The following is a 14,760-nucleotide window of genomic DNA, read 5'->3' as shown; positions in this document are numbered from 1 at the left end:
AACTGTACTTGTAAGCAATCAGAGATACTGCAACCTTACCCTCTAACCATGGCACACCACTCAAAAGAAATGGAGCAGGCGTACAGTCAATTTATTACAGTCATAGAGCAATGATGATCGTGTCACAGGACATGTGATAATACCAATAGGGTTGGAAAACACTTCAGTGCCAGCTCCTCTGCTAGACACCAGGCAGTAGCATTGCTTTCAGATTAAAATATTCAAAGCCAGCATCAAATATGTCGCTGTAATCATTCACATGCCCTAATTTTTCATAACGCAAACTCTTCAGCACTCATCTCTTTGTTTCGTGTTAGTGTAGTTGTAGTATAACTGAAAGGTGGTTACTGCAAGAGCCATCCAAAGGGCTGCTATCCTTGGAAGAGAAGGGTTACCAGGCAATAAGTAAGATATGACGAGAAGAGAGAAATTCTTAGTTTGAGGGCAGTTCAGTAAAACCTCGTTAATTTGGCCTTCAGGGGGCTAGAAATGTTCAGATTATCCAAAAGTTAGAATTATCGAATGTTCTTAAAAAGCTGCAATAAATGTTGGCATCACAGCAGTCTTTTCTGTTAATGCCTGGAATGTGGTTATTATATTTGAGATGAAAACTAAGTGACAGGGCAATATTTCATGGTTTTGTCAAATGCTTTGCTTTGTCAATTCTCTTGGAACTGTAAAAAAAAAACAATAGGTGGCTACATGACCCTTTCTGCAGAACTACACAGAAGTGCTGCATCTTTGCAAATGGTCTGTCATGTTTTGCAGATGCTCCACCTTAAGGACAATGATTAAAAAAAAACAAAACAAAAACGACTGTTCAGCATACTTCAAGTGCTGAGGAAGGATATGAATGCAAGAAAAAAATATATATCTATATATTTAGTCATTAAACTGGCCTGATGTTATCCCAAAACAAAAAGACAGTGATGCACAAATTAGTAGTCCTGAACAGCACAACTGGCTGATGAATGTGCCTGCTCCATGGTAGCAGTGGGATGGCGTAAATTAAAAAAGTTATATAAATTTTGATGCTTGGCTATTTTTTGGCAATGGAAGAGCAGATGCCACTGTTATGTGTAATCCAAGTTTAGGGAGGTTTATTCGGACAGTTGCTGACTACCAGGTCTTGTGCTGTTACATGACTCCATCCTGTCCGAATTAATTGGTGCAAACCCACCCATGTCCCAAATTAACAAACACTCCTAGTTTGAATTATTGGAATTTTTTTAGGTACTAATGGGAGATAAATTAATAACGTTTTGATGTAGTAGAAGCCCATGGTTCTGCTAATTTCCGCACTCCGCTCATGTTTCCCTTTCCTGCCTTTTGCAGCCGTACCTGTTAAGCGCTCGTACCCAAGTTTTGCGTGTCAGAGCAGCGGTAGTGGTACTAGTAGTAGTTACCATAACTGGAGTGTGGTGCAGGGGTGGAAGTGCTGCTCCATGTGCGCCAGTCTGCTCAAAACTGAATTTCTGCACAGTCCTGCTCCGATAGTATTTCACCAAAATATCTCAAACTGGCTGCCCCAATGTATTACCGTCAAATTGATTGGAACATGCCTCCCCCCTCCCCCCCTTTTGTGCAGTGGACCATTGTATTGCCTACAGAGGATGCAGTCTGATCCAGTAGAATTAAGCAACAGTGAGAGGTATAGCTGGCTGGTGGGATGTTGATTTGTGCATCCATGCTGTAGAGGCCGCCATAGTTGAAATGATGGCGGCAAACCTATGGCAACCGTGTAATGCGTCTTGCACTGAGCCTAATATACATAAAAGTTTTGTAAACTAGAGGAGCATAGACCATGGTAAATATTTGTTTACAAGTTACAAGCGAGAAATGACACCTATATGTGCCTTTTCTGTTTGTCTTGTTTTGTAAGAGATGCGTGCATAATCAGCAAAGCATTTAATACTGAATAAAAGAAAATCAAATTGTGGCCTTTTCTGCGTTAGGAATAGAACATTGCAGTAATTAAAGAAGAAAACAAAATTAGAATGCTCCAAAACTCGTTTTATTACTTTAAAGCTGCCCCAAAATGGCATTACTGCTGTTCCCTAAGGTGCTGCGAAATTCTTGCTTTCTTCTGTCCTTGAGAGATATTGTTTCTGTGAGATAAAGGCTTACCGTGCAACAAGGAAGGTATGGCAAGAGCTAAGCAATGTGAAGTTATAATAGAAGTCTGTCTTCTTCTATTGTAATGAGTATCTCATTTTAAAGCACTGTTAAATGCCCATACCATGGATTTCACATCATTTTGGCAGCTGTAGAAACTAAAGAGTGCTTTTTAGCTTTTCATACATGCATGTCACTCTGGATTTCTTTACCTTAAATATTGATAATAATTACACCCCACTTTCGTGTATGCCACTCTCACTTAATGTCATGCTACACAGTGGTAACTGCCCTCTAAGCTTTTCTTCTTTTTTGCAGCCTTTTCTAGCCGAACATGCAAGGACCTTGCAGTTCCAGGACGAACTCGAAAAAAAGGATAAGCAAATAACTGCTTTGAAGCAACAGATTCAAGCGCTGGCTGTAAGTACACAGGGTACTTGCAAAAATTCAATCCTTTGATTGTTTTTGCTGTACACGCACTATGCTGAGCTTACATTTGAAATTTCGCGCCTTTTTGAAGAAACATACTTGGGATGTCCTGTCATCTTCTATAACGCACAAAAAGTATTAAAGATTGTCTGTGCTACCATCTTGTGAAGGAAAAGAAAACTGGGCAAAATCTACTAGGTTAAAATCTACTTCTGCTATCCACTTGTGTTTATATCCTGTGCATCTGTGTGGACACTGAGCATTATGAAACCAGCCAATACCCTTTGTTGCAACTAGCATAAGCATCTAAAAAATAACAGATATATACTTTGTCTCACAAGATGTTTGCAACACGGGAAAAGGCAGGGCAGCCATGGCCCATTCCGGACCATGTGTACTATAATAGGTAATTGTGCTTCTAAGTGCATCTCGTGCCTGCACACTATAATAGATAATTGTGCTGCTACTGTCACCCTTATGCATACGAGCACATTTATCTATATTAGTGCTCGTGATCCTGATTGGACCAGGTTGCCTCTGCCTTTCGCAGTGCTGCAAAACAGCTTGTGAGAGGAATTATAATGGCTGATGCCATGGTCTTGAGCTGTGTACTCAGGTTGTCCAGTGACCTGGAAAACCTGGAATATTGTGCACCTGGCGAGATCAGGGGAGTTGTCAGGGGTACAATTAAAATGTTGGCAAAATCAAAAAAATGAGCATTCTGAGATTAATATTTTGGTATGATGTGAATTATGATTGTGTAGGGAGTACCCATCACATTATCAACATGAATTGGCATGTCATCATTTCGTATTGTGTGCATGGAAATTGTTGGCTTCAAAACTTGTTTCATCCAATTCATTGTTCTGAAAACATGGCTTTGTGGTTTATGCCAAACTTGTAGGCTATGCAAAAAACACATTCATGTCTTCCTTTACATGGGTCATGCGTGAAAACAAGGGATATAAAAAAATGCTACATCTGAAAGTCATCTTGTGCTTGTCTCACAAGGGTGCTGCTATAAGCATATGAGTGAGTATAGGTTGCATTGCTGGTGAAAAGAATTTGTGTGCAATGTTTTTTCTTTTATCACTGTGGTTCAGGCAACCTATTTTCTTTATTTAATCTTTGTTTTGCTATCTGAGCTGCTTGAGAACATTTGATTCATTTTACAGGCAATTTCAATTCTGCTACCTGCTTCGAAGACATATATTTGATGTATGGCCATTCTTGCTGTCTGATGCACAGAAAGAAGGACAGAGGCAGGCTGCCCCCTCTTAAATAACAAAAATGAAGAAGCAATGGTTTCTATGTCAGATTAAAGTCTGGCTACCTCTTATGCAGAAATCAACTCTTAGACAGGGAGAGCAGACCTGTTTTCATTATGGCTTTTGTGGTCTCCTCAAATAGTCATTTTGCGGTGAATGGGCCATGCGTGTACTGTCCATTGCTATGGCCACTCCATTTTTCTGCCTCCTCAGTGGTCGGAGAATTTCGGCTGAAGTAGCAGGGGTGAACGTGCAAAAGTCAGGGAACCTGAATAGCTTGGTAGACACCCTTTCTACTGAAGTTGTAAACTCTGCAGGGCTTGTGAGGCTTAGAAGTGGAGCAGTGAGTCTGCTCTTTTCTCTTTGTTCTAGGCTGAGTTGAAGGTGGTGAAGCTCCGCAACAAACAGTTGTGCAACATACTGGCACAAGGAGAAAGTAAGCAATCTTTTACCTTTTGATTCTGCACAATTGCAATAGGACAGTGTGTTGCCAGTCATGTACACCGTCTCAAAATGAAGTTTTCTTGCTCCTAAAGATTGCCTCCCATAGTTTATTAATCAGGAATATTGGACACATGTCTTAAATTGGCTAAATTACTGGTGTCTAGCAATAAAGACGTCATTACAAGCTGCTGTTATTTATACTGCTTCTATGCGGTACTATGCGGTATTTTGCTTTTTTCAAGTAAAATAGTTAATGTACTACCTCTGCACAGACTGGTTTCTTGTCAGATGGTTTTCTTTCGCTCACATTTGTGCATTCTTTCTAGCATTGTAATCGGGTCAGGTGAAGTTGGAAACTGGAAATGTTTTTACAACTCACAGCATTTAGATAGGGTCACTTCTTATGAATCCTTAACTTGAAGAAGACCAGCAAGACCACTTTGCTGCTGGATCTAAGGGCCTGAGGAACTACTTGCTCCCTGTACAATGTGCAGTGATATGACTGTGTGGAAATGTGAGGCGACTATTGAGCAACTTGAATTCCATCAAACAATCCCCCTGAAAAGCTCATGCAAAAGTATAGCACGAGTGAAGGAGTTTATTGAAGCCCCAGAAATGCAACATTCAATATATTGAGCAGCATGTTGCGTTCCCGCAAGCGGTGCTTGTCCAGATGGTGCTCCTGCGATCGCTTTTCGCATTAGTAGCAGTGCTGAGCACGACCTTGGGTAACTCCTTCCTGTGTTAGCTATGTGAGGATATGAGAAAACTTTGTGACATGAGGAGCATGGCACATGGTTGGTGGCAGCCTTTGGTCCAGCAGTGCCATTTTTCACACGACACTGCTGCCATGTGGGGAAGCCTGTGTTCTGTACAGTGCAGGCCAATGCGGTGACAGCTCTCGTGAGACATGCTTCACGCACCTTTTTGCCAAAGGTGTTGCAAAAGCCATGATCACCTTAATCTTTATGAAAGATTATTGTGCTTACAGTGCATTGGGAACACGATTAGGCTTCTTATTTTAAATAGTATTTAGTTACAAAGCATTGGTTTAGCGATAATGCGAAGCAGGCTACAAAGTGAGCAGCACCCTGCCATTATGCCAGTGGGCAGCTTGTCACTGTAGGATGCATGTCTGCAACAGTGGAGCAGCATACCTTTATTTCAGGTTGAAGGTAATCTTATTCAGTGCCTTCATCCTGCTCCAAAGCGCAGTATTGCTCCAAAACTGCTCCTAATGGGCTGCCTCGATGTTTTGGCATCAAATTTAGTGAAACACGGTTTTGCTGCTCGGTGAGTCATTAATGGTATTGCCTGCGAAAAATGCGATTCGATGCAATTTTATTAGACGACTGTGAGAAGGCATGTGATTTGCGCGTACACGGTATGGGGACTGCCCTAGTAAACATGATGGCAACACGCCGGTGGCAGTGGTATCTCTCGCTGAGCCTAACACATTTTTCATAAACTAGAAGAGCATGGAGCCTAATAAATGTTTGTTCACGAGTAAATTTCAAATGAAGTGATTGGCGGGAAATGATAGCCAAAGAAATGCTCTGTGCATGTGGCATAGCACATTCTCTCGGCTAAGATGAGCTGTTAGGAAACTTGTCTGGCTGCAAAGAACTACGCAGGTTTTTCTAATGGTTCTGCTGTGAAAACAAGCAGGTACTTCATCATTGAAGCTGTCATGCCTATGCTAGACGAAAGCATACTTGAACTGTTATGGGAATGATGCCACTTAGGTGCCAATCACTAAAAGTGTTTTCAGGAACGTTAGGAAGCCATAGAGGGCTTATTGCCTGCATGTTGAAATTAAGAAAGCCTCAGTGTAGCTCAATCCACTGTCAGAAGGCCGTCAGATAAGGAATCTGAAGGGGAAGAAGCTACCTTTGAGTGCCGACTACCCTCCCTGAAGGCACTACTGACCAGTGCCCAGAAATTTATTAGCACTGAACTCGAAACTAGTGGTGGTGTTTCAGCACATCAAAGTGGGCTCCCTCTCTGAATCTATCAAGTCAGAATAGTGAAAAGCTTTTAGTTAAACTTGATGGAGTAACAAGGTTGATGACTGAGCGAGTTGGTAATCGTGCTAATCTCGTCTTGTTTGCTTCTCTTCTCTGTGTTGTCTTTTGGCTAGTTTGAAATTAAACTTGATGTTCAGTAATGAAGCGTTACATTTGTTGTGAGTCTGTTCCAAAGTTATACTCAGGTTGTGTTGTTATAAGGATCTGTGCATGTTTGTCAGAGATGCGTGCATATTCAGTATGTTGACTTATGTACTTCTTAGGTTGAGAAGCGAAAATTGCCATTATTATCGTATTTACTCGGGTATGCTCGCACCCCCAATATTGGGCGTCAAAAATTGGAATTTTTTTCTTTCCTCGCATAATCATCGCACCACCAATATTACCACCACGAGAGTCGTCTGCTAGTAGTCACAAGCACCATCTTTTAGAGTGCTACTGAACCTACCTGGCCTCTTTGTGTGCACGCGCTACCAGGCGGCGATAGCGTGCTCGGGTATATCATCATAGGTTATGCTCGTTTTTTTTTTTTTACCTCCATGATGCTCGTTCGTAGTTGTTGCCATTTTGCGAGGTGTCTCCGCGTCTAGTTGTCATCGTTCCATCCGTGTCCCTTGCTTTGTTCCACCGTCTACTGTGTTCTTGGTGCCGCATCACGATGGGACTGTACGGAAATTATACAGCTGCTTTTAAGCTGAAAGCTTTCGAGTACGTGCTACAGCATAGCCACCGCGCTGCCAGCAGATACTTCGGCATCAATGAGTTCTGCGTAGTACGCTTTGGAGACTACGATTGCAGTGTCGACACAGACTCGGGTCGTCTCTGATCAAGAGTAGTACTGTATGGACTGCTGTGAGCATTGTACCACGAAACACGGGGAGTGATGAAGCTGCGTGCGGCAAATAAAATGCTTTAGCAATTTGTGCTTTTATGACATGGGTAAGTTCTGCTTAAAAGTAATCCTGATTCACACCTATTTAAATTTGCTTTTAACGCTTCAAAACATTTGCTCGAAAATTTTCTCCGCATAATTATCGCACCCCCAACTTAGCAACAATTTTCCGTGAAAAAAAGTGCGAGTATTATGCGAGTAAATACGGTAAAAGTGCTTGAGCCTAGAAACATACTCCAAAACATAATTCGAGTGCACCAAAACTCATTTTATTGTTCCAAATCTGCTCCAGAATGGCTTCATTACTGCTCCCTGAGCTGCTCCAAAGTGCTTGAGCCTGCTTCCATCCCTGCATCTTTTATATATTATATCGAATTATTGTTATATAGAACTACTTCGCGGTGCCCTTTGAGTTTAATATATGTGGGATGCATTGTATCTCTCTGTCAGGAATGAATATAATTTAGGTATCTATATTTGATTGCCTCTATGTATGTGCAGTGCAAGACAAGGCAGAAATACTGCGTGACTTTGAAGAGGTGACGCAGGTCAAGGATGAGCTCACTCAACAGGTTTGTTGGATTAATTTGCTGTCCTGTGGAAATGGATACCTTGTACAAGTGTAGACTTCTTGACATGTTCGTTGTCCTGTGAACCTTGGTTATTATGGGGCAGTATGTTCCTGGTCTTGCCGAAAAGGTGATTTCTGCACTTCCTAGATTGCTTTGTAATGATTACTGCATGCTTCACTATGTTAGACTGTTGGGGAATGTAGCTCTGTTCAGAAACTTTCCACAGAAAATCTAGAACCAATACAGTGCCTGGAATTGGTAGCATAACATTTATGTTGCCTAAGAAAATTGCATCTAACCTTTTTATCTATGGGCCCTGAAGCGAAGGAATCAAAACATGCAGTATGTATGTAGTGCAAGGCACGCAGTGTAAAATTGTAGAGGTTTTGATGGGAGAGAACAGAGTCTGATTTGAGCAACGGAAGAGTGTACAGAGCTACCACTTATTATTTTTATAATGCTGTCATACTCTTGTCCCATGGTAGCGTTCATATTGAAATGAGCATCAGTAAACAAAAAATGCCTTGTTAAACACCTCAGAGAAAAATCTTGGGTAGTGTGCAGAGTCGTGTGCTACATTTTGTCTGCAGCGGATGGGGTGGCCAAACTAGAATTTGCAGACAGAATGGTTCACTCGGTATGAAGTGCTACTGTTGCTCCATAGAGGAACAGCAAAGAAATAAGGGGCTGGGAGCATCAGATGCTCAGAAGAGGGTTGAGGATAACTACTCGTAATGATATGGTGAAAACTATGAATTAGTAGTTGAACCAAGATTCGCTGCTTCTGTCCGAGTTTCATCAGGGAAAAAAGGCATCTTGAATAGATTAGTAAGAGTGAATTTGTTCTCTGTGTACTGTTTGATTTCGGAAAATGTGTTTTCTTTGAAAACGAGTTTTGTATGCCTTCTTAAGTAGCACAAAATGACCTATGAAGTGGGGGCCCTCGCTAGGTCTTTGTGGGCCATCTACATATGCCCCAATCAGTCCCATTTTGTACCTATTTGGGATTACTGAATGTGGGCAGCCTACTGTAATTCCCAACAGGTCCTGCTTTGTACAGACGAGGGCAGTCTCAGAGGATGAACATTTTAATGCTTGATGCGGTTAACACCTCTAATATCCAAATGGTACCGATATAGGTTCTACTGGAGCGATCCCGATTTGGGCTTGCCAACATATTCCCCTCATAGGTTGATGTTGGTTTTTTGGAGGCTGCAGAGAATAACAGCCAGATGCGAAATTGTGCATCATTTCTTCTGCATGCCATTCTAAACTGAGCGATAATCTGAAATTTCTTCCGAAGACCAATATTGGCTGGTCCTCATTGTCAAATAATACTCTGAAAGTGGCATAGTTATTGCTGCATATTTTCTGGCAGTAGTTGCGAGAGTCAAAAGCATGTAATGTCTAGTAATTGTATGAATATGCTTATAACTGTTATGTGACTTGTCTAGAAGAGCACGTGCGGGCACGTATATTGCAAATTACATAAATAAAAGGATACTGTATTTACTCAAATGTAATGCGATTGTAAATGTAGCACGAGGGGCGACTTTCTATTCTGCCCAATAGAAAAAAAATAAACCCACAAATGTAACGCGAGACAATCACTTGGAAAAGTACCTTTAATAGACATTATGGCCGTTGCAGTCTAATCAAAACCGGTGTCGTCACCGGAGGCTGAGTTCTCGGAAACAGAGTCTTACTTTTCACTTTCGTTCTCCCAGACGATTTGGAAGCCTTTGCGGTCAGGCTCACATTTAAAAATCACCTTTTGCTGCATCTGCCACCCACGTAAGGTAGATTAGTAACCTCAATCTGTCGAGCTGCCGCAGAATTTCCTATTTCTTCTGCTATCACAATAGCTTTAGGCGAGCATCGTACCGTGCATGGCGCGTTGCCATCGTGCGAAATGCGATAACATCAGAAGTAAATGCGCTAATCTACTGTGAAAGATGAGAAAAGCACATGATAAAGGGGGCATATGATTCTGAGCCCACAAACAAAAAGCGCAATGTTTTGACTTTGGATAAATGGGATTTAGCTGATTTGGCTTCCCTGGTACCCATGTTGCCAACATAACATCGTAAAACCGTGGAAACCGAAACCGAGTGGTGGCGAATTCATTATGGCTGCACCCCGGCGTTGCTTTAGGCGAACCGAATCGCAAGATTCGATTATAACGCGAGGGTAGACTTTGAGAGCCAAAAATCGTGAAAACTCGCGTACTCTACAAAATAGGACGGAGGCGTTCCGGAGTGTTAAGCCCTGCTACGGCCCATTTAGAGCCTACTGTGGCATTAAATCGACTGCCCTGAATGGGCTCATTCTGTTTTTACCGCACAGAACCCAAATACATTTTGCATTTGCCCATAAGTGCCCCAAAAAGATGCCCATGTTCAAGCTCCACTACAGCCCAAGCAGGACAATATGCAGTTTTGTGTGGGCAACTCCATTTAGCCTATCCCGCCCTCTTTCTCCTTGAGGTCCATATTTGTGTTGCATCTGCCCTAAAATGTCCCACAAGGGACCTAAGTGGGCAGCATGCGAATATGCCTGCTTTCCAGCCTCGCTGCGGCGCAAGTGGGAGGTATTCCAGTTGTGTGCGTGCAGCCCTATTTGCACTATCCCAGGTTTTTATTGCGTAATTTGTGTTGTGTTTACACTAAACTTCTCCACAATGAGTGCTTATTGGCAGCAAGCAGCATGATCGCTCTCCAGCCTCGTCACAGCCCAACTTATAGTCTTGGGATGGGCAGCCCCATTTGAGCTAGCTCAGTTCTTGTAGCGCAAGCTCTACTTCTTGGAGTGCAACTTCAGGTTTCATCCTGCTGGGTCTGAATGACCTTGAGTAAAGACAGGCCATGCGCTTTCCTTTCCCCAGCAACCAATCTAAACAAAAATATAAAGTTGTGGAATGGAAAGGAAAGGCAGTGTGGCCTTGATTTATTAAGCGTATGTGTCAACCAAAAATTGAGACAGATAACTTAAACAAAAAACATTTTAAAAATTTCGGAATGAAAATGCGGTGTTAAAAGGCACTATCGCGTCTACTCTTAGATGCGAAGCTTGGGTAGCCTCCTAATTCAAACTGTCAAACCTTATACTACCTTTGTAAACCATCCTTAGCATAACTTTCACTCGTATAACTAGGTTCAAGCCCCGCTTAAACCCCCACCATTTTTTTTCTGCATATACCCTGCAGTTTCATCGCATGTTTCATCGAACGCCCCATAAGGGACTCGTGTGGGCATGGTGCAGATGTGCTCTTTAGCCCCACCATAGCCCGTGCAGGACCTATTGAGCTTTAAATGGGCAATCTCATTTGGAATAGCCCAGGTTTTTTTCTGCATAAAACCCTCATATTTTTTGCATCTGCTCTAAAGTTCTCCACAAGGAACCCTTGTAGGCCTGATGTGCTCTAAAGTTCTCCACAAGGAACCCTTGTAGGCCTGATGTGGGAAACTACACTCAGCACTTACTACACCTTTATGATGCCAGAGTGGAATACACAGGCAGATTGAGCTTGCCTGCTTGGTCCCTAAAGGGGGCTGACATCAGTATTAGAATGGTTGCCCCAGCTCAACTTCCTTTGTGGACCCCATACAGGCCTCACGTTGTGTGCCACTTCACTTACGTCATCTGCCATTATTTCTCTGCTCTTCATTGGTCGGAGAGCCAGAGCTGGAATGGCCAGAGAAAACCTTCAAAGGTCATGGATAAAAAGTATACCTTGCTAGAGATACTCTGACCATACCTTCACAGTTACCTGCATCCCAGATGCCAGCACTGCTGCCTTATGCAATCGCATTTCATTTGCTTTTGCCGCTACTACTGCGGTGTCGTCCACTGTTAGTGCGAACCTACGAGTGCATAATGAAATTAGGCTGCAGCCCACAGAACATCATCTGAAAGTGGTGCGTGCCTCATAGCAAAACGCAAAAAAGGAACACACAGAAACCACCGCAAGTCCCAGCATCGCCTCGTGTGGCTCATTAGCTTGCTAATGTCCTACATGTGCTCACTCTAATATGGGTCACCAGGTACATTCTTTGTCAAAAGTTTAGAGCCCACGGAATCTAGGTCTGAGCCATACTACGTGGCTCGTAATGCATTCCCAGGTTTCCAAACTTGCTGAAGGCAAGGAGGTTTTTCGTCCTACCCCCTGTAATGGCTAAGACTTCCGCGATTGTTAAATAAGCCTTAATATATGGCTTAAAAGCGAACCCCCTGGGCTCTTAAATTTCTGACAAAGGCTGTACATACTATTGACTTGATCCATTGGTGATTGTCTGTAATCGCGCAGGTAACAGAGCTTCATGCTGCACTGGAGCAAGAACGTTCAAAGGTGCACCAGCTGCAGCAAGATCTCAAAAAGGTACGGATCATGGCAGAGTGTTACTGTTCTTAAAAAGCGCTGTCTTATACAGTGCTGCAGCATGACATTGCTTTGTTGCACTTTCTCCTGAAAGCAAGTGCTTTTTTCCTCCAATTTGCAGCACAAAACTCAAGTGGTAGGTATAGCATGAAAGCAACTTCCAGCAATGATCTTGAGAGTGCATGTATGCCCTCAGTATTATTGTTAGAAGTTGCCCTCACGCTGCCTGCCAATCATATAAGCGAACAACTGCCAGCATCGATAAGCCATGCAAACAGCTTTCTAATTTCCTGCAGCTAAGAAGTGCACCATCGTGCGGTGTGTATTGCCTGCTGCTCGTCTAAGGCTAACTTTACACCACAGCAGTTAAAATAATTGAGATGCCGGCATCCTAACCCTCTAGCCACGGCACACAAATAAAGCAATGGCGAAGCACAGTCAACCTGCCGCATGCACGGAGCAGAAATAGTTGCGTCGTGGGACATGCACTTCAGCTGTTATGGGTGGGAGATGCTTTGCCTCTCGGCCGCTGGAGAGGAGCGATGAGTGCGTGCATCGCTGCCTCCAGCTCGGCCGTGCTTTGATGAGGCACCGGGAGCATCTACGGCTGCTAAGCAATGAAGCACATTTTGTCCTCTATAGATGCGCACTTCGGTTGCCCGCAAGTCATACCACTGAGTGGTTTTCTGTCCTGGGAGTTCTAGGGCTGGGGCGCCAGCATTGCATCGCTTTGCAGGCATGAGAGGCGGCCGCTTCATTGGTTTGTGACGAAGTTGGGATCGGGCATTCCCACATAGCACCCTAGATTTGCTAATTAACTGGGCTTTGAGTTATCCTTCCAAGTTTACATCGGAAACTGCGGGACCACAGAGATTCTGCGAACTATCCAGGATTTTGAAATTACAGAGTTCAAATTACGAAGGTTTTACCGTAGTATCTGGGTTCAATATATTAATGCTGTGCTTGTAGCATTCTATAATCTTTGAGGATTGTATTTGCTGAATGTTTAACAGTCTGTAGGACAGCTGGGGCTGTGCTAGAAAGTAAAGAGAGCTGTGAGTGTGTCTCAAGCCGCCTACACTAAGAGGAAAAGTTCATTATATTAGGCTTTTTAGGCACAGAGGGTCGCAAGCATGAGGCCTTTTGTAGAGTACTATATTAAATATCTGATAGATTAAAACTGAATGGGCCTTTTTGATATACTTTGCATGCATCTCATGCTTGCATCCACCCCTAGCACTGATCAAGCATTTTGAAGATTAAATTTGTAAAGTATTCAGTACACAGTTTTTTCTTTGGAAGGTTCTCGTATGTCCATTAGTGTTTGTGGCTTGGCTGTATCATATAGTTTTGCAGAGACTGAAAATGTCTGAATGAGCTGTTTGCTTATAGTAAATACCCTGCATGTGTTTGCTTTCTTTGCTTTTTTTTGTGCTTTTGAATATTAGCCACTATTTTTTCGTGGCATTTTTTTAGAAGTTCGTGCTCTTCTTTTTTTGTTTACAGGGTGGGAGGAAAGAAGCTCGGTAACATTCATCGCAGCCCCATTTCCCATCTGTTTACACGATGCCAAGATTGTGGAACGGGTGCACACAATTTGGTGATAGGGGCCTTGCCAGGTGCAAACCATTGCTACTACTGCCATTTGCGCATCATCTTGGCGCTACTTCCTTTGCCCGCTGCCTCTTTTCTCATGTATATACACTTTTCTTTTTTTTTATTGAGGACTACACAGGTTGTTAGTCCATTATGACATGAAAGGAGTGAAATGGCTGTATGAGTTAATTTAATGTCGAAATGTGTAGGACATTGTTTAGTAAAAGCACATTTCTTTGTTGTTTTTCTTTAATTGCCTTTGTCTGCAAATGCCTGCAATGCAGAGCACAGCTTGCTCTTTTGTGATGTCAAAAGAGTGTATCATTTTAAAGCACTGAATTATTCCCGTAACTTATTGCTATGCATATTGCTTGTGTGTCTACTAGCTGTACTTACAAGCATCATTAGGGCACTTCTCAATCATTTGCTGAAAGTGACCAGGCTGTTCAAAGCACCATTCCAATTGCTGTGCAGTTGTTATGTAAACAAAAATTAAAGGCTCTCTTAGATGTTTTTGGAGGAGAATAACAAAAGCCTACCCTTACTCTCCTATCATTTACCTGTTATCGGCGTTCGTTGCAGTGCTACATATAACATGTTTGCAGGAAAGGAAAGGCGCATTATCTGTCACACTTTCTCCAGCAAGTATGAGTTTGGACGGTACAACATCACTCTTGTTGCACACTGTTTCTTGGCACGCATTCAAGTGTGGGATTGCAGATGGCAGGGACGCTAGACATGAAAACGTCTCGCGTAATCTTGTGAAAAATGACAGATCTCACGCACACATCTTGTGCACAACTCTTGTGCACGGGATTTCGTTCCATGGGCCTAGAAAGGCTTTCGCCTTAAAAACTGGCCTTTAACACTTCTTGTCATCTGGAGGAAGTTGTACAGCGCATTCTTATGTAGCTTCCCTGTAGTTTCTCATGAGGTAACGTTGGCACACACACGTTCAGAAGCTGCACATATGTGACAACACAATCACAAGGCCAGTAGTTTCAGGCAAATGGAGATGTAAAGTGATTACATGGTGCCT

The 14,760-nt window shown here is 42.8% G+C and overlaps 1 protein-coding gene across 2 annotated transcripts in view; it reads left to right on the top strand.

Moving 5' to 3' along the window:
- Positions 1 to 13,966, top strand: part of LOC146198902 (G kinase-anchoring protein 1-like) — a 28,084-nt gene extending 14,118 nt beyond the window's left edge. For both annotated transcript variants that reach the window (XM_084594386.1, XM_084594387.1), the window contains 5 exons: positions 2,434 to 2,535; positions 4,185 to 4,248; positions 7,677 to 7,747; positions 12,054 to 12,125; positions 13,632 to 13,966. In XM_084594386.1, the coding sequence (XP_084450512.1) occupies positions 2,434 to 2,535; positions 4,185 to 4,248; positions 7,677 to 7,747; positions 12,054 to 12,125; positions 13,632 to 13,655 (333 nt within the window). In that variant the 3' untranslated portion in view covers positions 13,656 to 13,966. The remainder of the gene's footprint in view (positions 1 to 2,433; positions 2,536 to 4,184; positions 4,249 to 7,676; positions 7,748 to 12,053; positions 12,126 to 13,631) is intronic.
- The last annotated feature ends 794 nt before the right edge of the window (positions 13,967 to 14,760 follow it).

This window comes from Amblyomma maculatum, chromosome 2 (assembly GCF_055883805.1).
Source record: "Amblyomma maculatum isolate TAMU_Amacu chromosome 2, ASM5588380v1, whole genome shotgun sequence".
NCBI classification, from domain to species: Eukaryota; Metazoa; Arthropoda; class Arachnida; order Ixodida; family Ixodidae; genus Amblyomma; species Amblyomma maculatum.
The sequence above is the reverse complement of the archived record's forward strand: the minus strand, read 5'-3'. Positions and strand labels throughout refer to the sequence as shown.